The following is a 23,649-nucleotide window of genomic DNA, read 5'->3' as shown; positions in this document are numbered from 1 at the left end:
GAGGTTGAAGGGATAGTGTGGTATTTTTAAAGTGGGGTTGTATGAAGTATACTCGTCAATAGCAGAGGTTTCAAAAGTATTCACATTCATTCCTCAGGCAGAAGTATAGATACTAGGGTTTAAAAAGACTTCTGTAGAAGTTGAAGTATCAACTCAAACTTTTTACTCAAAGTGTACAAGTACTGGTTTCAAAACTACTTAAAGTATAAAAGTAAAAGTAATGTCAGGGAAAAAATGCCAGTAAGCACAAAAGCTTAGGTCACACCACAGCGTGTCGGAATGGTTTATGTTTATACTTCTCATCCAACCACAATCAAATTCACTCTATCCGGATGGCGCGATTTATCTGGATAGGTTTTTTTTTTTTGTGTGTTTTTTTGAAGGACGACAAGCCGGAATGAAAACAAGCCGAAATGAAATAGGAGTAACGAGGCTATTTTTAAAATGTAAGGAGTAGAAAGTACAGCTAATTGTGTGAAAATGTAAGAAGTAGAAGTAAAAAGTCGGCTGAAAAATAATTACTCCTGTAAAGTATAGATACCCAAAATTTCTACTTAAGTAAGGTAACAAAGTATTTGTACTTAGTTACTTGACACCTCTGATCAAAAGTAGGTTTATTAGCCACACGAGATGCTGGTCGGCGTTGCCCCTTTAAGGAGAGACCGGCTGGAGGGCAGGCACTGAAGCTAGGCTATACGGCTTTGCAGTATAGTTTAATTTTGCTCTGTGTAATTTAACTCATTTTATGAAAAACTGAGCTAAAAAAACAATGTCAGGGTAAATATACGTTACATTAAAAAAAATCACAGGGCTTTACTTTTTCACTAGCAGGCCGCACCACATACATGCTCCTCTGCCTGAAGAAAAACAGCTGTTTTTGAAACTTTATTTCCCCTATAGTGCTACTGGTGTCCAACTGCCCTTTTTTAATCTCCTCTTTACTTTTGTCTTTTGTATGTGGTCTGTTTTCCTTCCTTCAAAAGATACCATTTGTATTTATTGCTATAAATATCAGGGTTCTGAACTCTGTAAAAAAACTTGAAGTCTAAACTTTACCGACATGTCTTCTTGGTGTTTTAGGTAGAACAGCCAACAGTGTCACGGGTGTTGAAAAAACAAAAGGAGGTGGACCCAAGTGCAGAATCAAACTGAAACTATTTATCGAAACAAAAAGGCAAACGGCCGACAAAAACTTACTTTCAAAATGTTCAACAAAAATTCACAAAGATCAAAAAAACAGGGAGTCACGAGGAATCACGAGGCAACTCTGACAACTAGCAACACCGAGATAAGAGAATGATCTGACACAGAGGGGAAGAACCACTGAGGAGAACTACAAAATAACACATGAAACACTAAACACTAAACTATGAAGACAAAAACACTCAAGGGAAACAAGAAACACTAGGATGAATAACAAAGAAACCTAACTTAGAAAAACTAAAGAGCAAATCATGACAAACAGCCTTTGTGTTAAGACACGGTTTGCTACATTAGACAACTCATATTAATCATTAGAAGATTATTTTATAACGATGACTGTTAGTTATGGTGCAAGGGCAGAAGCCTGGAAGCTAATTAAAGTATTCAAATAGATTTACTAAAGCTGTCGAAGATCTTCTTGTGAAACATGCAATCAACACATTGGCATCATGAGGTCTAACACTTTAGTTGTGTGAGGTGTGAATCCCATTTAATTTCCAATGTGCCACATTTAGTTGCATACAGTTTTTATGTGTGTGTGTGTGCGTACAATAACTGAAACACATAATAAGGAACTTGGATGGACAAAAACTCCATCCAGTGATACAGTGCAGGAACTTGGATCCTGGTGAACTTCTTCCCCGGCCAGAATGTAATTTTGGATTTCATTGTTCTGCACTGCTGCTTGTGAGTGATTACAGGCCTGATTGAAATGAACAGGGGGGCCTCTGGCTCCGGCTCAGCTTGAGGTCTGCTGCCATCTGAGCACTGGCCATTTTAAACATTCACAAGAGTTCAACGTACAGGGACTGCACGACTCATTATCTTAGACACTACAAACACATTAAAGACTGGCTGAATGCATCGGGCTATAAGAGATCTGTGGTTCAAACAAACACAAACAGGCACCATCTGCACACAGGACTGCAACGTTATGTAATCCAGAGAGATTTCCAAAAGTCAAATCCAATTGAAACCACTTTGTTGGCAGTTGCAACGAGTTCCACAGCAAGACACTCTTGGATTTACAGACGTTGTACTGAAACAGATATAAGCACTAAATGAGTCTCTCAGATAACACAGCTCACTGCAGAGCCAAGCTCAGTACGATGCTCTCAGATGCACTAAATAGGAAGCCATGGCAGCATAAGCCTGCTAAGTATTCACATCCACATGAAGCAGCATACCTCCAGCACATGGCAGCCTGTACTGAGGTCCCATAAATCCACTGAGCTGCTTTCATCTGGGAGCGGGGGCTAAATTGACAACAAATGTTGTCCCTCTTTTTCTCGGGCCTGCTCGACGTTCCGATGAAGTGCTTCCAGAAAAAATAGCTGCAAATGGCGTCACGTCCTGAGGTCTCATATTTATGTGCAAAAATGTTAAATGAACATACGCCTGTTTGGTTCTAGACACAGTCCTGCATATTTTTTCCACAATAAAACATTCAGGTAGCCCACATCTTTTACAATAAACTGTGCCCCACTTCCAACAGTATTCTTCATTATCTGAGACCAATTTAAGATCCACAAACAGACCCATGATACCTTTCAGCTGAAAAATAAATACCAGCTAAGAGTTGCAGGGAAGTTCTGGGTCAGAAAACAAGCCCCAGGTGAGTTGGAGGAACATCTACGGTTAAATCTGGAGCGTGGAAAGTGCAGGTCGGTTTTATGGGCCCTGCCAGGCAAATAAACAGTCAGAACACATCACAGGAGGGAGGCTGGATTCAGTGCATTTTTCAGACCTGCTTCAAGTCCAAAAGCTACTTCAAGCAAAGCCTGTGTCCACAGATATGTGGACTGAAATCCTCCAGCAGCTGACCGCAGTCCAACTGTGTTATTTAAGGCTTTGTAAACTCATAGCTTCCAACCAGGTATGTGGTACGTCGTCTATTAAGCTGTTTTTGTACTAAGTGTCGACACCAACAGGACGGGCATTTAGGATGACTTGATTGATGACACTGCATTTAAATCACATGAAACAGCCCACCAGCACATGATGTACTAAAATAGTTTGGTACAGATATTCTGCCTTTATTTAAAGAGACAGATAAAGCCTGGCAGACTAAAAGATTTTCAAAATCTGTAACGATTTTGAAATTGTGAAAGACACCGTGCATGAAATCAAATAATAACAAATTTAACAGATTTGTTCTATCAAGATATTCATTGACCAACAACCAGAGTCTCCACTCTCAAAACTCGACTTGAGAGTGAACAAACATGGTGAAACACTTGTGTTGTTGCCCCAAATTAACAAGTTGGGCTTCCATTTCTAACATCCATCTCACTTTATGCTTTGTGTTTTCTGTCGTCGCCATGGCTGTATTTGTTTTGCTTTTGTTTTTTTTAATGCTAGCTAGCATGTTCTGCAGTTTTTGAATTAGGACATTTCTTCAACAAAAGAATAATTTGGGAATATGTCTTTCAAGTGAAGATTTTCCTTTTTCTGTACCCCAAAACTGATGGTTAATTTAGGCCACTAGTCGCACACACATTCATAAAGGTGAGTAGGTGGTAGCCTATCACAGCCAGAGTTTGTACACACATATATTCAAATACATGCAGACAAAAATACTTTCAAAGTGGTTCATATTCCACCAAAACAGTGTTCTCCTCCCAGCCAGGAAGACGAGCCAAAATAAGCCAAGAAGACTTTGTACAGCCTGCTGCACAAGCTGTTTAACATGAGCACAGAAACAAGTGGAGAGCTTGTTGTGGAGGCTGGTGGCACATCTGCTTCACACAGTTTGGCTTCTTCCAGGGTTCTGTTGCTGGCATTCACAGTTGTTCACCCATTGGCCACCTTGCACTAATTTATTATCTTGTTTTTTTAAAAAAAAATTATTATTTCTAGGACAACTGAAAAAGTCCTGAAGATTTCTGGTGATACGGTGACCATCTGTCCCGCTTTGTCCGGGACCGACATTAATACGGTATGTCCTGGTTTTGAACAGCCCCTGTCCCTGATTAAACCAGTTGAAATACCAGAACAATACACAAAGATTTTTCTGTATTTACCAACCATGTCATTGCCAAGGCTTTTGCTGTTAAAAAAAACATCACCAATGCATCATGAGTCAAAGTTCAACACTGATTTGTCTGTACGCGTGTCAATAAATCTCGGGGTTGCGGCTGTCGCTTAGCTAGCCTCTATCTTATAATACCAACAGGACCTGCTGCGTGAGGACAGGTAGGCTAGCTGTCATGCCGAAAAGGAATCACAATTTCCGAAGAGCTCCAGGAGAGTTACAGCTTGATTGAATGAATATTCTGTGTTTTGCACTCACTACAAGTGTCAATTTTCATGCCAACATGCTAAGCCTTATAAAAACGAGTAAACACAGGCTACAGGGTTACAGCCTGAAAGTAGCACTGTTGTGATCTACTTCAATGAGGCAAACGCAGGTGACAAAAAACTTAAACAGGCTGCTCAGGAGGTCACCTTTGCCTACCACCTTTTGTGACGAGTGCCGTGCAGATCACAGATCTGTTTTGTGCTTATTGGTGTTTTTGAAATGAAGTTTTGGTTGATCTTGGGAGACAGTATTTTTTTGTCTCTTTCCATGTGGTTGAAAGGTGCACTGATGAAAAATCCAAATGTACCATAAGCTCATACATGTGAAGTTTGTGGTAAAATGAAACTGTCACATTGTGAGGATTGAAAATATGCTCACCCTATTGTGCGAGTACTAAACACAGCCGACTGCTTTTCAGATTCCAATCCTGACTTGGTGACTTTATTTATGCCCAGAAATTATTTCCATGGACTTATTTTCTCCCAGTGAAAGGGGTCTCACAGACCATTGTTTCCCGACCTTGTATTGCCCAGACCCAAGTTGGGAACTAATGGTCTATGGGCGGGACACAAAAGATCGTGTTGGCATGAGGCTCTGTCTGCTCTGAGGTTGTCAAAATTATTATCTTAAATAACAGATAGTTTCTGTAAAGCTCTGTTGGTAAAACTTTGTGAAAATGCACTCAAAATTCTCAGGCCACTCAACACACTTTTATATCTGGTTATAATTAAATAAAGTAACATTGATGTTCATTTTTGACAATTAATCACTTTGTTCATGTAGGTTTGAGTAATACAGGTTGTAATTCTTCGAGGTGTTCGGCACAGGTGGTGAATAAAAATAATGATGTTGTAGAATAATTCCTCAGGAGGCAGAAATCGTTGGATTAATTTAGCAAAAATGCACAAGAGCAAAAAAAAAATGTGTCGCTGGTAAATTAATAAAAAGCAACGAGACTAATTAAAGTGAAAGAAAACACAGCCTCACAGCAAGCTGCCAATAAACAACAATTTTCACCCCATATGGAATAGTCTGCCTTTATCCCTCTATTGGCCCTTCCCTAATTGGAGCAAACCATTGCAAGGAGAAAGGGAAGCCAAAGAATGAAATTCCCACTGAAACAGTAAATCATTAAACAGCAACATAGCATGATAATATTTCAAAGTGTGAAGCTTAAGCTGAATACAAACTAACAATGATAAGAATGAAATCTGTTTTATTTAAGCTTATTTAGGTCAAACTAGAAACACTACACAACCTGAAGGCTCCACTCTGAGTCCAATTAGGCCCAGGTGGCCTCACTCAGCACGATCACTCTGCTGGCTGAAAGAAAGTGTTGGGATAACGTATGGAGGAACCTTTTCACAGGGTCCTGGGGGGTCACATTTTTAGATGCAAGTGTGGGGGCTCCAAGATACATTTAAATCAGGAGAGAGTTAATTATGAGTAAAAAAAAAGTATTTTATTGGGGCGCTGGTGGTGCAGTGGTTAGTGCGTATGTAGAGAAATAAATGCACATATCTATATCTATATGCACACACGTATACGTTTCAATCATCTTTAAACCTGTGGTTCTCAACTGGTGGGTTTGCCCAAAAGTGCGGAGGCATTGTGAATGTTTGCCTGGAAGAAAAAAAAAACGTGCCCAAAGATTCTGTGAAGCACTTTTTAAAACATGCTCAGTTTTTTTGTTCTGTCACGTTTTATTTTTTTTTACCGTCTTGGATTTGAATCGCATAAATTTACATTAAATCAATATGATTGAGGCTGTACCAGGTGAGAACCACAGCTTTCACAGTATAGTTTTCACATAATTTGATGGGGTTATATTTAAGAACAACATCACCTCTCTATCTGGCAGTGCTGAGATTTTCACTGGTGAGTTAGCAGGAAACGCTAAAGTTAGCATTTAATAAAATCGTCCTATAGAGGTAGAAATGTATTTAACTGCACTTTGAATGATCATGATTGGAGTGCTAGCAGTTGCGATTTCACTCAGTGTGACTTTACCAAGGATGTAAATGAAAATAAATATGTACAGTAGATTTAACTCAATTTTTGAGTAACCTTGTTGACGTGACACGATGACAGCTCATTTTCAGAGAGAGAGCTCCACTTTCAGTCGGGAGCACGTTTTATTGTGACATGCACAGAGGAGGAAGTAATGATGGGGTGAGAAGTATTTTTATCACGGTCCCTAAGCGAGGCAAAGGCTGAGCGTTTCATCAGCAGTTATCATGCAAGCCAGAAATTCACCACTGCTGTTTCTTCAAGGAGGCCTCTGGAGAGCCATGCGGAGCCGGAGTCAGACCGAGGCTTGCAGCTCCACGTCCCCCGCACTGTCTCAGCAGAAGGGAAGAGAGAGTAAAGAGGACACGTGAAGATTTGTTAGAGTAAATGTGATGATTACTGATGATTTAAGATCTTAAGCCTATCAAAACAAATGTATTTTAGATTTTTCATGCGATTAAAACGTGTGTAACTTGATAAAAGACGCTTTGCCAAAGTTGTGTCTGGTGTATTTCCTGCATGCCTTTCTTTTCCAATATCTTAGAGGTTTGTTCGCATGCAGGATATGCTCCTCCAAAAACATTTCACCTCATCTGATTCAGACTCTAATGGTTTTCTTTGGCTCGGCCCTCGAGCGATAAGTGAATTGTCTCTGGCAGGCCGTTCTTCTCTCCCCCCCCCAAAAAAAACTGCCAATGCAAGAAGTTTCTGATTTATTCAGCACTCTGAAATAAGTTCTGCAGCTCCGCAGACTTCGGGGTCAACCTTTCCCTGACCCGCTCTCAGCAGACTTTTTGATAATGTTTTTTGTGTCTTTGCTGCAGGTATATGTTTGAAGGTTAAATCTCCTCTCAGTATCTCACAGCTGAATAGAGAACCTTCAAAAAAAAACACAGAATCAGTGGTCATCACGTGCACTGTGTGACAGAGGGGGATTTATAGTGTAGCAGAGACTAATGGGACCAAACAGCTGGGAAGGCTTGTCACTGTGACAGAGAAGGAGCGCTGTGAAGGGAAACACCTGCTCAGTAATGGAAGAGGGACTTTAACATCAGTCATGCTGCATATAGGCTGCCAAAAAGGTGGCTGACGCACATGTTCAATGTGTCCTAAAGTCTTAGCCCTCAGGGGTTTGCTTTATGCTATATGTGTGTGTAAGTCCTGGTTTTATTGCGACATAAATTTTGAAGGCTTTGGCTTAACACCATAAAGAAATACGGCCATTAAAGAGAAGAAGAGATGTTCTTTACACCTGAAGTGTACAACATTGGTGGGAAGTATTTTTTTTAAGACTGCTTTGTGAAACTGAGAGAGGGCAGTGTTCTTGGAGGGGGAAAAAAAGGAGTAAGTGTTTTTTTCATTATGGCAGACGGCGGAGACCAGTCAGTCAGTCAGTCAGTCAGTCAGTCAGTCAGTCAGTCAGTCAGGGAAGTGTTGGACGAGAATTTAGCAGCAGGTTTTTAAAGAAACGTGGCTTCAACTTTGAGAAACAAGCGCTCTAACAATCCACTGTTGTCTCATTTAAAAAAGAAAAGAAGTAAAGTCATTGTTGTTGCCTCCTCACCCAATGCCAGCCGTGTCTCCTTTCCCTCTTGGCTCTCCTGCTGGATGGCATTATGTAAGACTTTTTGGTCTGAAACCCCCCCCCCCCCCCTCCGGCAGCGTCCTGGATTTTTATTAACTGGGCTGTATATTATTTTTATACCTTCGGGGTGCCTGCCATCCACTGCCCCAGCGCCAAGGTGAACATGGCCGGAGAGTCACGGGATGCCAACACATAAACACTTGGAGCACATTGCACACACTTATAGAGCTCTTAAATAAAAGCCCTCTTTCTCTCGTGCGTGTTAAATCACTTCCACTGTGTTCCCATCGTTGTGACTTTTTTCACAGTTCTTAAGCTGTGAGAGAGTCGTTCACATGCCGCAGTGAAACAAGCATGGCGGGGTTTGTTTCACCTGCTGTGGAAGAAGATGAAAATGAGAGAATGTCCTCTGAGGCTGAGTTCAAATACGATGGATTATTCACTAACCTGAGGAGAAGCACGGAAAGTTGATGCTTCTATTTATGTTTGTTCTTTCCATGATTTCCTAGAATGCTGTAGATTGTTAATTACAACCTGGGGGTAGTGAGGTAGTGTAAGTGTGTGTGTGTGTGTGTGTGTGTGTGTGTGTGTTTGTGTGTGTGTGTGTGTGTGTGTGGGGGGGGGTTATTCCAGGAAGGCTGATGGAGGACATGGTGTGCACAGAGTGTATTTATAGGCAGTGAATCTCCAGCAGTGTGGAGCACCGAGTTTGGTGTGAAAATACACTCAGAGGCCTCGATACACAACAGCGACCCCACTGGAGAGCTCTCAGCCAATCAGGATGGAAACACACACACACACACACACATACCACACACACACACATACCACACAAACACACACACACAAACACACACACACACAAATACACACACACAAACACACACACACACATACCACACAAACACACACACACACACACACACACCACACAAACACACACACACACACACACACACACACACACACACACACACACCACACAAACACACACACACACAAACAAACAAACACACACACACACACACACACACCACACAAACACACACACACACACACACACACAAACACACACACACACATACCACACAAACACACACACACACAAACAAACAAACACACACACACACACACACACACACAGTATAACTATAATCTGAATGATGGATATGTGGAGCTCCTGTCAACACTTCAGAGTACAGTGGATCCTCCTCTCTGCCAGCATGCTGCTGTATACAAAGCAAACATATTTGAATATACAGGGTGTGTGTGTGTGTGTGTGTGTGTGTGTGTGTGTGTGTTGGTTTACAGTGCTACATTCGTCCAGGTTGTGGAAACACTGATGATTTATTTTACCATGATCTGCTAAATATTTGTAGACCTCCATTTGTTGGGTTAAATGTGAACTATGAAGCCCTTTAGGACTACAATAAATCACAAATTGTGTCTAGACTCAGAGAACTGGAGACTCAGACTGTCTGCTTCCACTGTTACTGTTACACAGACTGAAAGTAAAAAACAAAAAAAAGCTTTGCATGTGGGATTCATTCAAATGAAGTTTAGTACGGATTTTCTTCTCTGAAGTGGACTGTAGTCATTCGGGCGATGATCACAAATTATTTTATTTTAAATCCAAACACACAAATTGAAATATAGGGAACTTTGGTCCCGAGTGTGATTTTATCTTCAAAAACATCTAAACTCCTTAAACTATTTATTACTATTCCTCTAACACGCTCTTCCATTAAACTCTGCACCTTCAGTTTTTAAAGCACAGGAGAATCTGCTCATGCCATCAGAGTCTTTTCTGTTTTTTATTTTCTTACAGCATTTCAAACTCAAGTTGGTTTTATGAGCCTTCAACTACATCACTGGTTTTCCATCAGCATGTGAAAATATCTCAGCTGTAGAGGGACGATAAGAACCTTTAATCGTCAGTAAGTGAGTGCAATGACAAAGGATTGTTTTAGTCAAACTACTCATGTCAAGGTCAGGGATTAGTGCAGCTGCATCATTACTAAATTAAACTAATGAAGTACTTCAGTGAAAGATGATTTATAAAGATTCTGGTGAGCCCCTTGACCTCTCTGAAGATCCTCTTTTCCCCATCATAATACCAGTATCTAAGGTTTGAACAACCTATTAAGCGGCCAGATTTCTACGACATCACTGACCATTTTTCATTCTCAAAGAGGGTGACCAGTTCTTTTATAACTTTCCCTCTACTGCTCTCAGAGGAAACATTTGTATCGCTATGATTGGTGAGGCTCCAGGAACGAATACGTGATCAGTGTGATGCTCAACGACCTTTGCTCTATGGGGTGTTTGAAAAAAGAAACATGCAAAGTCAGATGTTGAGTAAACCGGAGCAAATGAAAATCCCCTGGTATGTTGAAGCATCTCTTCTTAAGTTTAAATAGAACATCTTGAGACTTACTTTTACAAGGTGTACGGAATCATTACCTAGTGGTTGAACTTGTGCATAAGTACTCTCTTTGGTTCAGAGTCATGGGCCTGAGTATCAGCTGTTTTCTGGTACACTGCTGCCCCCTTGTGTTTAAAAATCAGAAAGACAAAAAAATGATAAAAAGAATTACAAAGATTTCTTCTTTTTTTGCTTTAAACATTTGAAACAGTTTGAAAGAATTCAGATAGAAAATGTAAAGAAGAGTACATTTTTATAGTCTTCTTAATTTTAAAATGGATATGTGCATCTGATACCTCCGTGCACACACACACACACACACACACACACACACACTCTCTCTCTCTGAAGCTGCTGTCAGACTCTGTGTCTGCACTGAGTGGATCATTAACTAAAAGACAACAAAAGGCTAGAAACAACCAGTTTAGATCAGACCATACACAAACACACACACCCACATTGACACACACACAGAGAGTGAGACACACACACACACACACACACACACACACACACACACACACGCAAGCACTGAAGAGCAGTTCAAGTTCAGACAGATCTATAAAGAAAATGGAAGCTCAGTGAATGCTGCTGCTACATTTATGTCAGAGACTACAGGTGATCGTGGGCCGGTGGATGAATGAGCATTTTTAGTAGTTGAAAAAGAAGTTATGTGTTAAGTGGAATCCATTCATACACATTCACAAGAAGCTGACAAACAGCGAATCCCTGAATCTCCAGTTGACAGACGACCGATTCTACCACTGAGTCACAGCTTCACAATTTGAGTTCTCCCCCCCCCAGACTCTTTTCCTGTGGTTAGAATTTAATCATGTCAACATTCAGAGAGTTCAGCTGAATGTCACAACACATACTGCATGTTCACAGAATCCACACTGAAAGAATACGCAAGCAGAGAGACTGTTTTTATTTTCTCAAACATTCATTCTTTTTTTTTTCCTTCATTTAACTCAGACACTTCCTCTCTACCACTCCCTCCCTCCGTCTCCCTGCTCTCCAAACCAGATTCTGCCACAAGGTCACTCAACCAATCATCCTGCTGCTGTCAAATTGTAAAACGTGTTCCCTCTCAGCGGTCAGTTTGTCATTTCAGTTGCGATCGCTGCAGACCCTCCTCCTCCTCCGCCCCCCCGGTCACCTCCAGTCCAGCTCAGCAGAGTTCAGGTGCAGCCTCAGAAGCCCACTCCTCATCACAACCTGCATTCCTAACATAACATCTCCTGGCGTTGAACGTCTGCAGGTTTGCAGCTCTGTTGTTTTGCTGCCACTTGCGAGACTTTGACCCTCCTGCCCTCTGACCTTTTTTCTTCAACAGGAGCAGAAAACATAAACACCAACCTTATCAGCTCCCAGAGTCAGTTATGATCCTTTCTCTCCAGATTCATCTGTGAATAACTTCTTAGAGTTATTAGCCTGAGCTCAAACCGGTCAAAGTCATGTTTCTCCCAATCAACCTCATAGTCCCAGTGTGTACGGCAGTAACCTAAGAGACATTGTAAAACAGATTCATTGCATTGATTAGCTATTTATGAATGTGTCAACAACCAGCTCCAGAAGTGATTGTTACGGGCGCTCAGGTTTTGACACACGTCTATCTTTAGATAACAAAGCTGTTCAGTGACTAACAGCGCTGTCTTATCTTCTCTCTGCTTCATCGTAAATTATTCTTGCACATAAAGAGGGCGACTGTGGCTCAGTGGTAGAGTCGGTCGTCTCTTAACCAGAAGGTCCGGGGTTGGATCCCCAACTCGGACACAAAGCGATGTATCCTTGAGGTACACGGTTGGTGGTTTCTATCCCTGGGCAAGACACTTAAACTCAAGTTGCTCCGGCTGCTTGGTCAGCGGTGTGGGAATGTGTATGAATGGGATAAGTCCATTCACCAAGTTCATAACAAACTTGAGTTGGAGGACGACTTATTATTCTCCACTAAAGCTCAGCTTAAAAGTTTGTTTTAATTAATTTCAACACATCAGAAATAACTTGATGAATATGTTTGTAATGAATTCATATTTGTGATTGAGATAAATGTATTAGTAGTGAATTAATAATTCTGTAGGACCAATATAATCTAACCCGTACATTACATAAAAAATGGAGTCTGAGACATTTATCTGTTTTAAGTAACTTGTCTCCTCCTTTCCTTCGCTTTAAAGAGAAATTAAGACAAAGCAAAAACATGATCAAAGAGATGTTCCATTAAAGGATTGTTCTCCATATGAATCAGGTCTGAGTCAGGACCGTGAGCTGTTCCTGACTTACACCAACTACCAGTGTGTTTTCATTGTCTGACTAAATTGTTGACTGACTTTTTGAAATTTCATTAAAAAAACAATACAGAAATGATAGTTGTTGTAAGTAAGGCTTCATGGAAAAGACTCATGGACAATCTGTAATGCCATAGGAATGATTCAATGAAAATATCTTTCACTGATGGATTGTAGATTGATGTCTTTATTTCAAAAATATAAAACAATAGACAAAGCCATAGCTCTTTTTAAAAATATGTAGAACACAAATCCACAACAAAAGAAAGAAAAGTCAAAGTACCTCATTCACTCTCCCAACTGACCCTTTTGTTTTCTCAACTAAATTCTTATACATGTTTTCTTTTTCTTTTTCTTTAGTTGCTGTTGTTTTTGTTTTTGTATTATTTAGAATCTGTAGGTCATTTATATATTTATTTATTTATAACTTGTAACTTATAACTATTTAAAACATACATAGGCCTATATAAACTATAAAAAATAATTTTAATATTATATTATATTATAATCTTAATTTACAAATATACTACAAGCTATCTGAATAGATGGAGAGGGGGAGGGATTCATGTCATAGCTTAGTGAATTATACTTTCCACTGTTTGTAATTATTATTTGTATAATTATTACAAAATTAATATAAAATAATGCAATACATATGTTGTAAAATAATCCTATATAATATTTTTAAGAATGAAAGGTGCTTTTTTAACGTTTGGATTTTCATATCTTTAAAAATCTTGGATGTCTCTGGTCCAAAATGATGAGTCCTGACATCCAGAAGCTAATAATAGATATAATTAATGAGGCTTATTAAAGATTCATGGACAAATATTTATACTGAAAGAATTCTTTATCTTTACTAATTAAGCCAGGAAAATGTATAAAAATAAAGAACGATTACTTCCGGTCTTGTATTGTAAAGTTGGAGTGTTTTCTCATGGCTGACATTCCGGGTGGATGGACTCATTGAAAGCTTGGAGCAGCTGATTGGTCGGCCCCCTCCTGCAGCCGCACGGCTCCAATCACTCGGCTTTATTTGCATGTTATGTAATTGGGGGAGCTGCTTGTGTGACTGCTGGAAGGAAATTAAAAGCAACGGTCTCTGTCTGATCTCTCTTTCGAGGCAAGCGGAGAAGCTTTGGATCTGCAGGCGGGGGTAAGAACACTAACTTCACTCCTATCTGCTATTGTTTTAATGCACGAATAATAACTCTTAAAAGTGCATTAATATAAACAGGCAATGGTACAGGTGTCTTATTTACCGCTTTGCAAACAAAAAGTTATTTTAGGAGCTGTTTTGAGTTGTTTGCAGCAGCTGTAGAGGACGGTGACATAACTCAACTCAAGGCTGCACAAAAAAAGAAAGATGTGGATAATGTGTGATGATTACAAGAATGGTTTTTTTTTTGTGCACAAACTTGAGATCTGTAACTGCAAAGTCTGAACGTTGTCGCTTCAGTGAGCTGTCAAGTCCTTTCAGCCGCTGCGTGCTTCTCATTGGTCAACGCCGAAGGTACGAGCTATAAGGGGTTTTGATTGGTTGACAGGGGCTAGTAGAGTCTGCCTCTTTCATGTTCAGGGGTCACCGCCTTACAATCAAACACACACAGTCATGGTTACTGAGCACTTTCTAGGATAAGTTTGCGCAGATGGTTGTGCAGCTTTGAGTTTTTCATCCAAGTGGTGAAAGTCAAGTCGAGTTATTTATAAAGCACTGTTAAAATAACTCCCATGGACTGCAGGGCTGTGCAACCAAGAGAAACAGTAAAGGACAAGAGCACCCACAGCCACGATCATACACAACAAGTAAAATGAAACTCAAGAATTTAACAAATCTGAGAATAAAACTTAATAAAGAACAGAGGTTAAGAAGCAGGAACAGAATAGTTATAACACATGTTCTGTACGATATACGATATGTAATACCACGGTGAACTAGAATTAAAGGCCATTGAGAAGAGATGTGTCGTCAGGAGTGACTAAAAAAAAAAAAGCAGATCTCATGGGAGTAAGAAAACTTGTAGGCAGTGTTGTAGTCCAGATCACATTAACCTAGACCAAGACATACCCGAGACCAGAGAGCTAACACTAGGAAGGTTGCCGCAGTAACCGGGGGATAAAAAAAAAGAAGTTATTATTGAATTGAAGTTATTTGTTCTTTTATTAAGAGGCGTTTTCCTTCCAGTCATGGTAATGATGTGGAAAAATAGCTTTTCAGTGATGGTCTTGATTTAAAATCCGGAGTCTGAGACCGAGACATGACCAAGCAGAAATTATATTGATTCCGAGACGGGACCGGGTCTTGAGACCAAGACTGATTTCGGGTTCTGCAACGCCTCTGTTTTTGAAGTTTGGATCTTGGGACCTCCAGGAGCAGTGGGGTTCGTTGACCTGAGTGGTCAAACTGGAGTGTGATAGTGCAAGAGTTATCATCAAGATAGGAGGGGTGCTAATCCATTTCAAAACCTCCAGAAACAATCAGTAAAATCAGCCCTGAAGCAGACACAAGCCACTGAAGAGAGTCTTAACGTTTGATTTGATGTCTGACTCCTCTGTCCCGGTTAGCAGGCGTGCTGCAGCGTTTTGTATAAGTCGGAGACGTTGCTGGGACGACTGTTCCAAACACACAGACAGAAAAAGGACAGAGAAGCTGCAGAATGACAAACACATGCACAAATATGTATATCACTCCGCATGTAATATTAATACATGACATTTCAGTTTGTGCTGTTAGAGTTTCATAAAGTGTATGAACTCTTGAGTACATTTCAGCGCAGGAATGCTACAGTAGTCGACGCGTGTCTTCTGCCTGGTTAACGTACAGAATCTGCAGTTACATGTCGAGAGCCCCCGCTGCTCTCTGTGATCTTTGGACCCTGTGGTGACGCTTTGAAATGTTTGCATAAAGTGGAAGAGAGTTTCTGTAACCTCTCCAACCACTGAGCATGATATTTCTCAACACGTGCATGCACAGTCGGGTTGTGACTTGTGTCTGAACTCTACCGAGCATACTCAGATGTCGTTGCCATGATTGATGCCGGTGGCCCCTTAGAGCATTAAACGTCCTGCAGCCAGTGAAAGGCTGGAACTAAAAGTGATATTTCTGTTGATCAGGGTTTAAAAAGTACTTGCTAGAATGTAAAAAAAAAAAAATGCACCAAAAGAAAACCTTACAGAAATGTCCGCTTGGGGATATCTGTCTTGGACTCAATGTTGCTGCCAAACATTCAGCTGCTTCCTTTAGAATCATTAAATAAAAAGAATAGAAAAACACATCCACACATAAAAAGTAAGGCACGAATGCAACACAACACAACATGTATTGCACATGACCCAAATTGTGTCGTTAAACTTGCTGTATAAAATGTCTTTCATGCTGGACTCAGTTTACAGCTTTAAGTCAAACTAAGGTCGTCAACATTTTGGGAACTTGAATAAAACCTTTATTGCGGTTCGGGGAATTAGCCTTGCACCGAGAAGCATAAAACACTAAACAAACAAACATTTACAGGACAGCACATAAAAACACACTAAAGCATCACAGTAACTAAAGTTAACTAAAGTGCAGAGTGCTGAGTTCATCCTGTATAATCAGAGCTTATTAAGCAGCTGAATGCTTGGTGGTACAAAGGATGTAATGCCTCTTTTAGTCCTCATCCTGGGCATCCTGCGCCCTGAAGTCAAGACTTCATACTCCAACCAAAGGGGGGGGGGGGGGGGGGGGGGTGCAGCGTGTTAGCTGTAATCTTGATGGCTAAATTCAATGTGTACCGGTCTGTCAGCTCAGAAATGCTTCCCTGTTATCTTGCTGCCTAGTTTAACAACCTTAAATTCAATTCAATTCAAACAACTTGATCAATCCCTCTTGGGGCAATTACTGTGCAGCCCGTACACATGAGAAGAAAACACAAACAAAGACAAGTTTACGTACAAACAACAGATTACACAAGGAGTTAAAACATGGTAAGACCTAAAGGAGGCACTGATATTAGCCAGACTGATGAGAGGTCAGCCAGGCTGAACCATGTCCAGTTTGTTCTTATATTGTACGACGATGCTCCTCCACAACTTAGAATACAAAAGATCAAAAATACTGGAGCTCTTCAGTCTTCACCTAAAAGCTGCCACAGGTGAAAGAGAGCGAACTATTCACAACTATTGATTAAGTTAGATTTTTTACTAGTATCATATCTACCTTTAAAAATGTGGTATCGTGATAACACCATTCCCAACACGTTTTCTGGTTGTCCCTGCGTCTTCTCCAGGAAAACACTGAGGTGCGAGGATGAAGATCGCTGTGATTGGTCAGAGTCTGTTTGGCCAGGAGGTTTACAAGGAGCTGAGGAAGGACGGCCACACCATCGTAGGAGTCTTCACCATCCCCGACAAGGATGGCAAGGCTGACCCACTGGGTGAGCACTGGTGCTGAACTGGAAGCTCCAAGCTTCCACTTTGCCTTATGTAGATGACTGAAAGACCAGGAAAAGGGGGTGTGGCTGTGAGTCAGAACCAAGATGCAGCCTCCATCGATGGGTTAGGGTTAGGATGAAAAATTAAGATGATGCTGAATCTTGCATTTTGTCAAGTGTTCGCTTGAGGCTGGCTGCAGAAGAACCAGAAGTCACATACACACTCATTCAAAAAGCCAGTTTATACAGTCGAAATAAACTTGTTTACAGCCTGGTTCAAAAAACAAAATAGGTCTGAATAGCTCATGCCTCAATTGGCACACACTGTACGGGGGGATTCATTTTTTGATAACTCATCGGTTTTGATTTTAAGAACGATAAACATTATTCACAATAAGGCAAGTAGTTGACCTGATTGACTGGAGCACGCGGTGTAACGGTGTGTAAAGAGGCTTGAAACCTCAGCTCTCAGCCTGTCGTTAGGTTGACTCAAAGTAAAGCTGAGACACGATTTCCAGCATAGCGGCTGCTGCTGATGAGCCTCCAAAGCCCCCTGCAGGAACAAATGGGTGACGTCACTCAGGCTCCGTCCATTATTATTTACAGTCTCTGGTTAGAACTAAACATTTCCAGCATTCCCTTTGATATATTAAACATGCTTTAATCCAAATTTCCAAATGCTAAACAAACAAATGAGCGCTCAGATTTGTGCTTCTCAAACTTTTTTGTTAATTCTTGTAAATTGGTGCTCTGAAATCCTTCTGTACCTCCTCAATAGAATCAGAGGCTCTGCTTGTCAACAGGCAACCGCTTACGGCCACAGGACAGTAACGGGCCCCCGAGGGCTGACAAACTTTAAATCAAAGCAGTGGCCGAAAATCGGCATCAGCCCAAAAAATCCCATATCGTCAGGCCCTGGTCATAACTAACAACTTCATAGTTTTATTACACCAGAACTGATGACTTAGTGTTAAGAGAAAAGGCAGAAACATGAATTGCTGACAAATAATAGGCCTCTCTTTAGATCCTTGTATTTGTGCGACTTAAACCAATTTAGGAATTCAAGAGTGTGATTTTTTTACATTCTTGTAGCAACCGAGGCCGAGAAGGACGGCGTCCCGGTGTTCAAGTTCCCCCGCTGGCGCTTGAAGGGCAAGCCCATCCCGGAGGTGGTCTCTGAGTACCAAGCCACCGGTGCCGAGCTCAACGTCCTGCCCTTCTGCTCCCAGTTCATCCCCATGGACGTCATCGATCACCCCAAACACGGCTCCATCATCTACCACCCGTCGCTGCTGCCTCGCCACAGGGGAGCCTCCGCCATCAACTGGTGAGTGACGATCATGAGGCGAGTTCAGACATGTGGGCAGAGCTCAGTCTCTTACCTGTTGCTGTCTGCTGACACACACACAGGACCCTGATCCACGGCGACAAGAAGGGCGGGTTCACTGTGTTCTGGGCCGATGACGGACTGGACACCGGGCCGATCCTCCTGCAGAGAGAGTGTGACGTCGAGCCCAATGACACCGTCAACACCATCTACAAGAGGTTTCTCTTCCCAGAGGGGGTCAAAGGCATGGTAAGTGCACTGATATAGGGAAGGAGGAGAACTTTAGGTTGTGTTTGTAGAGTTTGTTTCTAAAAGAGAAAGCAGGAAGACGTATGGCATGCAGAAAAACATTTGAAAGAAGTTCCCTATACTTTTATAAATGTAGTGTTAGTTTGTATTTAAGATGACATATTGTGATTGCACTCAGCTTTCACAGATCATCGGTACTCATTTAGACTCACCAAGATATGATCTATGTAGGATATTATCTTCACTGAACAATGCTGTTTGCTGATTTGTTTTGATGTAAAGACTGTACGTGGTTGGGTTCCACAAAACGGACGAAACATCACCATAAACTCTGTATGACACATTTCGCAACGTCTTTCCCATAAAAAACAAACTAATTGGCTGCTCACTCAATCACTTCAGGGTCACTTCCGCCATTTGGTACATTCCCTTTCTAAATCCAAGTCAACTCCATGTTTGCGTATAGATACGAGGGGTGTGACTAAGTATCAATATGGAAGGAAATGTCTGAAATCGATGCAAAAAGATTGCTCCATTCCATCCTTAAGGAACTGTAGGCCTTTATTTTAAAATGCACATGGCATGTCTTTGTCACTGTTTGAGGCCGAGCATCAGGCAGACTCTTTCGGGCTAAAGCTCTCAGTCCATCTGATATATCTGTATTTGATTTCTCCCTTCCCTTCAATAAAAGCGGCGGGGAAATCATTTGAATTTTAGAAAAGTAAGTGTCAACACACAAAGCACATACTGCCTGCAAACAATGACGTTTAAGCAACAATATGTATCTTTTCTACCTTAAAATCGCAGTTTCAAAGTCGATCCTCTAGTACAATAAGTTAAACAGAAGGGGAATGGCCATGTCCAAATTGCACTCCGTTCACTGTTTTCAGCACTATGTAACTTCGACAGCGGGTGAAGTGCGTACAGCTTTTTGTCACTAGTTCACACAGCAGCCTTCAGCTTAGAAGACGCCTCTAGCCCGTCTCTGTACTGACTGAGGCTAAGAGGCGGAAGAGGACGGTGGCGGGTGAAGCTAAAAAGAGAAAAAAGTATGGCGGCAAGGAAGTGCAAAACCAACACTTTTACGAGCACTGGGATGAATTTACAAGTGTCGGAAAACTCGATCAGTCCCGAAAACAAATTTACAAACGACAGAATCCTGCCAGGAAGGGAAGTTATAGCCTGTTAATCATTTCAGCCACGGACTCTTAAAGTACTCGAGATCCGTCTTGGTCTAAAGGTCTTCAATTCATTTAGAATTCGATTTTTATTCCCCCGGTTATGGCCACCATTTTCCGCTGTTAATGAGTGACACACTTGCTGCACAGAATGATGATTTTTCAGTGATGTTTAAGGTCTTGATCTTGTCTTGATCTCACTCTGCCCTGGTCTTGGTCTTGACTTGGTCTCGATCCCTAAATGTCTTGGTCTTGACTTGGTCTCGACCCCTAAATGTCTTGGTCTTGTCTTGGTCTCGATCCCTAAATGTCTTGGTCTTGTCTTGGTCTCGATCCCTAAATGTCTTGGTCTTGTCTTGGTCTCGATCCCTAAATGTCTTGGTCTTGACTTGGTCTCGATCCCTAAATGTCTTGGTCTTGTCTTGGTCTCGATCCCTTTCATTGGAGGAGCTGAACTTCTGTCCACCACGCCGCAGCATGGCATGTTTGTGGGTTACAAAATGGTTACTCTTAACAGACCGTTGTTAAACTTTAACCGGCTTTTGTTTTGCCACAGAGGGTGAAGTTCAACTTGCACACACGGCAAATATTTAGACTCAAGTCTATCGATTGTGTGCATAGATTACGGATTACCTTCAGAAAACGACTATGAATGAAAGGTCTGATGTAAGTGAAGAAAAGCAAACAAGGAATTCAATGAATGCATCATGTGAAGGACCCCCTCGCTCTCTTTCTCTCTCTCTTTTCTCGTCGCCTGCAGTCAGCTCTCCTCTCAAGCTTTCCATCATAACAAAGACTGTGACGTTGCAAAATCATGTCCTCTTTGATAAGAGTAATTACCACAAACTCATAAAGTATCAAACAATAGTATACAGTGGAAAGAAATCGGCTTGAGTGACAAAGTGAGTTTTGAGATTCTTTTAAAATCTTAGATGCACTCTGTAAAATAATTTACATACAAGTAACTTTTTATAAATTATGCAATATCTGAGGGGATACTACTGTATAAAGTTTATTTGTTCTTAATTTTGTCTTTTTTTATTTGTCTGTTGTTGTTTTTGAGGTCATATCATCATCCTACTGTTAGTCCTGTTGTATTTTTTTTGTGTGCCTGTATTAGGTAGAGAAAAGTGACAGTTTATGATTAAAGATGTCACGCTCAAACTGCATCGCTTTGCTCTCAGGTGGATGCAGTGAGGCTGATCGCAGCGTCGAAGGCCCCGAGGATTATACAGCCACAGGAGGGCGCCACATATGAGTGCATCCAGAAGAAAGACAACGCTAAGGTAAGATAAGGGGATCGTCATTTTCCTTAAAGGCATGATGTGTGATATTTTACACATAAATAGAGCAGAAAAAAGTCAAGTCTATCCTGTGTAAATATCTCTCTGAGTCATGACTGTCTACAATGAGGGAGAAGCTTGAGTCCCGTCAGCTGTGTTGTTGTCAGAGCCGTGTTTACATCATGTTTACATGGACGGGACGGCTGACTCCTGTCCTTGTGTATAAAGCTGTTTTAGTCAAGGATTAGAGAAAAGAAGAATATCATACTCACTGATTATTCTGATGTCACGTAATCGTTTTTAGATCTCGCCCGTTCCGTATCAATTTATATGAAATGTGAAGCTACGAGCTAATTGAAGTGTGCTAACATTAGCCCGCTAACACAACAATGCAGGACACAATCGAAGGGCGACATCTACTGAATCAAAAAGTTGCACATCCTTACTTTAACAACATTTTTTGGTTCTCTTGAACAGCCTGAACTCAGAATTTTAAATTAAATATTTACAGTAAGTGCTACAATGTCCGTGTATTGCATCTGAAGACATAATGGCAACAGATTGTTCTGTCTGTGCGCAGATCGACTGGGACCAGTCCGCTGAGGATATCCACAACTGGATCCGAGGAAACGATAAGATCCCTGGTGCCTGGGCAGAGGTTGACGGACAGGTAGCTCACAGCAACTCATGATCCTTACACACTCTGTAAAAGACTAAAAGACTGACCTCATGAAGCAAAGCAGTTTAGGTTTTCGACTGTTGAAGAAAAGGTTGTTAATCAGTCAGTCATGAGTACAGAGAAATACCTGATTCCTGATTGTTGGAGGTTTCCAGGTTCACTGCAGAAGCAGCCAGTAGCTCACGGTGATTTTTTTCAAGACAAAAAGAACTTTAAGAGAGGATTTACTTCCAACAACAATGATATGTGTTGAGTTCTTCTTAAAATCGTCTTAACAGATGTGATTTCGTTTTGTGTTGCTCCTCCTTTAGAAAGTCACTTTCTATGGCTCCAGTCTGGTGGATAACGGCACAGCGGCTAACGGTCAGCCGCTGGAGATCCCCGGAGCCAGCCGACCCGGCATCGTCACCAAGACAGGCCTTGTGCTGTTTGGCAAAGATGGCAAGGCGGTAAGTGGATTTATGAAGCTGGGGAGACATTTAAAGTAAAAAACGATAACTTACTCCCCTGGGAGGAGTTTTTAAACTTCTTTATGAGTTACAAAAGGGAGACCATCTGTAGGACTATTGATTCTGTAACTGCTGCCAGGCGTAAGTGCTAGACGAAACAATATTCTGCACCCTGAAGGAACAGCCTTCTTTTTACATTCTTCACTGCAAATATTACCAATGAGTAGTTGGAGAAAGCACACTCTGCAGCAACACTGAAAAACATTCAATAACTATATGGAAATAAATAACTGATGATGGTTTGTGTGCTTTTGTAGCTCATGAAGAGGCATCAATATTCATTTCAGGCAGTGTAACTACCAGCCAAAAACTCCTCACAGGAGCTTTAAAAGGAGAAAAAAAAGAGGTTGCACGTCCCGTGTGCAGAGGCTATCGTCCCCGTCACAGCGGCTGTGGGTTTAAATCAGACTTCGGCCCTTTGCTGCACGTCATGCCACACTCTCTTCTCCCCACATTTCCTCTCTCTCTTCAGCTGTCCTGTCTAATAAAGGCCAAAGAGGTCCAAAAATACAACTATATAACAGTCCAAAAAGAGAGGAGTGTGTGCAGTGCAGATTTTAGATTTGCACTCTAAAGTTCCTGTTAGACATGGAATAAAACATATTGTTGGCTTTGTTCTTCTGTTAAAGTGACTGCACTTTTAGACACAGGTGTGCTTTGTAATAATATTCCCAAGACATTCTTTTTGCCATATACAGTAGCAGTTCTGAAGTGGGAAGACACAGATTAATAATAAATGACCTCAGAGACTTCAGTTCTATTTCTCTACAGGCGACAGACACTCTTAAATAAGTCTCAAACTTAAAGGTCACATATTGTGCAAAATACACTTCACCATGTTTCTCTAACTCCAACATGTGTAAGTCTGTCTACAAACCCCCCAATTATGAGAAAAGTCCACTTTTCAGAAAATGTGTTTTCAAACAGGCCGTTTGGAGATTTTCCCTTCATGAGATTTTCCCTTCATGACATCACAAAGGGCAGTAACCCCTCCCCCAGGTGGGTGACACTCCCACGAGGGGGAGTGTCTCCCCCTGTAAACAATAGGGCATGGAGCGAGAAAGGCCGAGTACACCCAAGCCCTTCCAGAGAGGGGGCGTGGTCAGGCACAGCTCATTTACATATTTAAAGGTACAGACACAGAAACAGCCTGTTCTGAGCAGGGCTGAAATAGAGGGGTTTATAGACATGATCAAATACAGG

The 23,649-nt window shown here is 41.3% G+C and overlaps 1 protein-coding gene and 1 long non-coding RNA gene across 2 annotated transcripts in view; one reads left to right on the top strand and one right to left on the bottom strand.

The window, feature by feature from the left end:
* Nucleotides 1-5,615: 5,615 nt before the first annotated feature.
* Nucleotides 5,616-12,011, bottom strand: LOC136179354 (uncharacterized). Its single transcript, XR_010666493.1, has 3 exons — nt 11,884-12,011; nt 10,563-10,649; nt 5,616-6,843 (listed from the first exon to the last, which is right to left on the bottom strand). It is a non-coding gene; the product is annotated as an uncharacterized lncRNA (long non-coding RNA).
* A 1,804-nt stretch (nt 12,012-13,815) lies between these two features.
* aldh1l1 (aldehyde dehydrogenase 1 family, member L1) overlaps nt 13,816-23,649 on the top strand; it is a 29,332-nt gene continuing 19,498 nt past the window's right edge. The window contains exons 1-7 of the mRNA XM_020639561.3: nt 13,816-13,968; nt 17,078-17,224; nt 18,314-18,548; nt 18,632-18,797; nt 21,160-21,261; nt 21,839-21,928; nt 22,249-22,386. Coding sequence (XP_020495217.1) covers nt 17,098-17,224; nt 18,314-18,548; nt 18,632-18,797; nt 21,160-21,261; nt 21,839-21,928; nt 22,249-22,386 — 858 coding nt within the window. The 5' untranslated portion in view covers nt 13,816-13,968; nt 17,078-17,097. The remainder of the gene's footprint in view (nt 13,969-17,077; nt 17,225-18,313; nt 18,549-18,631; nt 18,798-21,159; nt 21,262-21,838; nt 21,929-22,248; nt 22,387-23,649) is intronic.

This window comes from Labrus bergylta, chromosome 5, assembly GCF_963930695.1.
Source record: "Labrus bergylta chromosome 5, fLabBer1.1, whole genome shotgun sequence".
NCBI lineage: Eukaryota > Metazoa > Chordata > Actinopteri > Labriformes > Labridae > Labrus > Labrus bergylta.
Note: the sequence above shows the minus strand (reverse complement) of the source record. Positions and strands in the feature narration are given on the sequence as shown.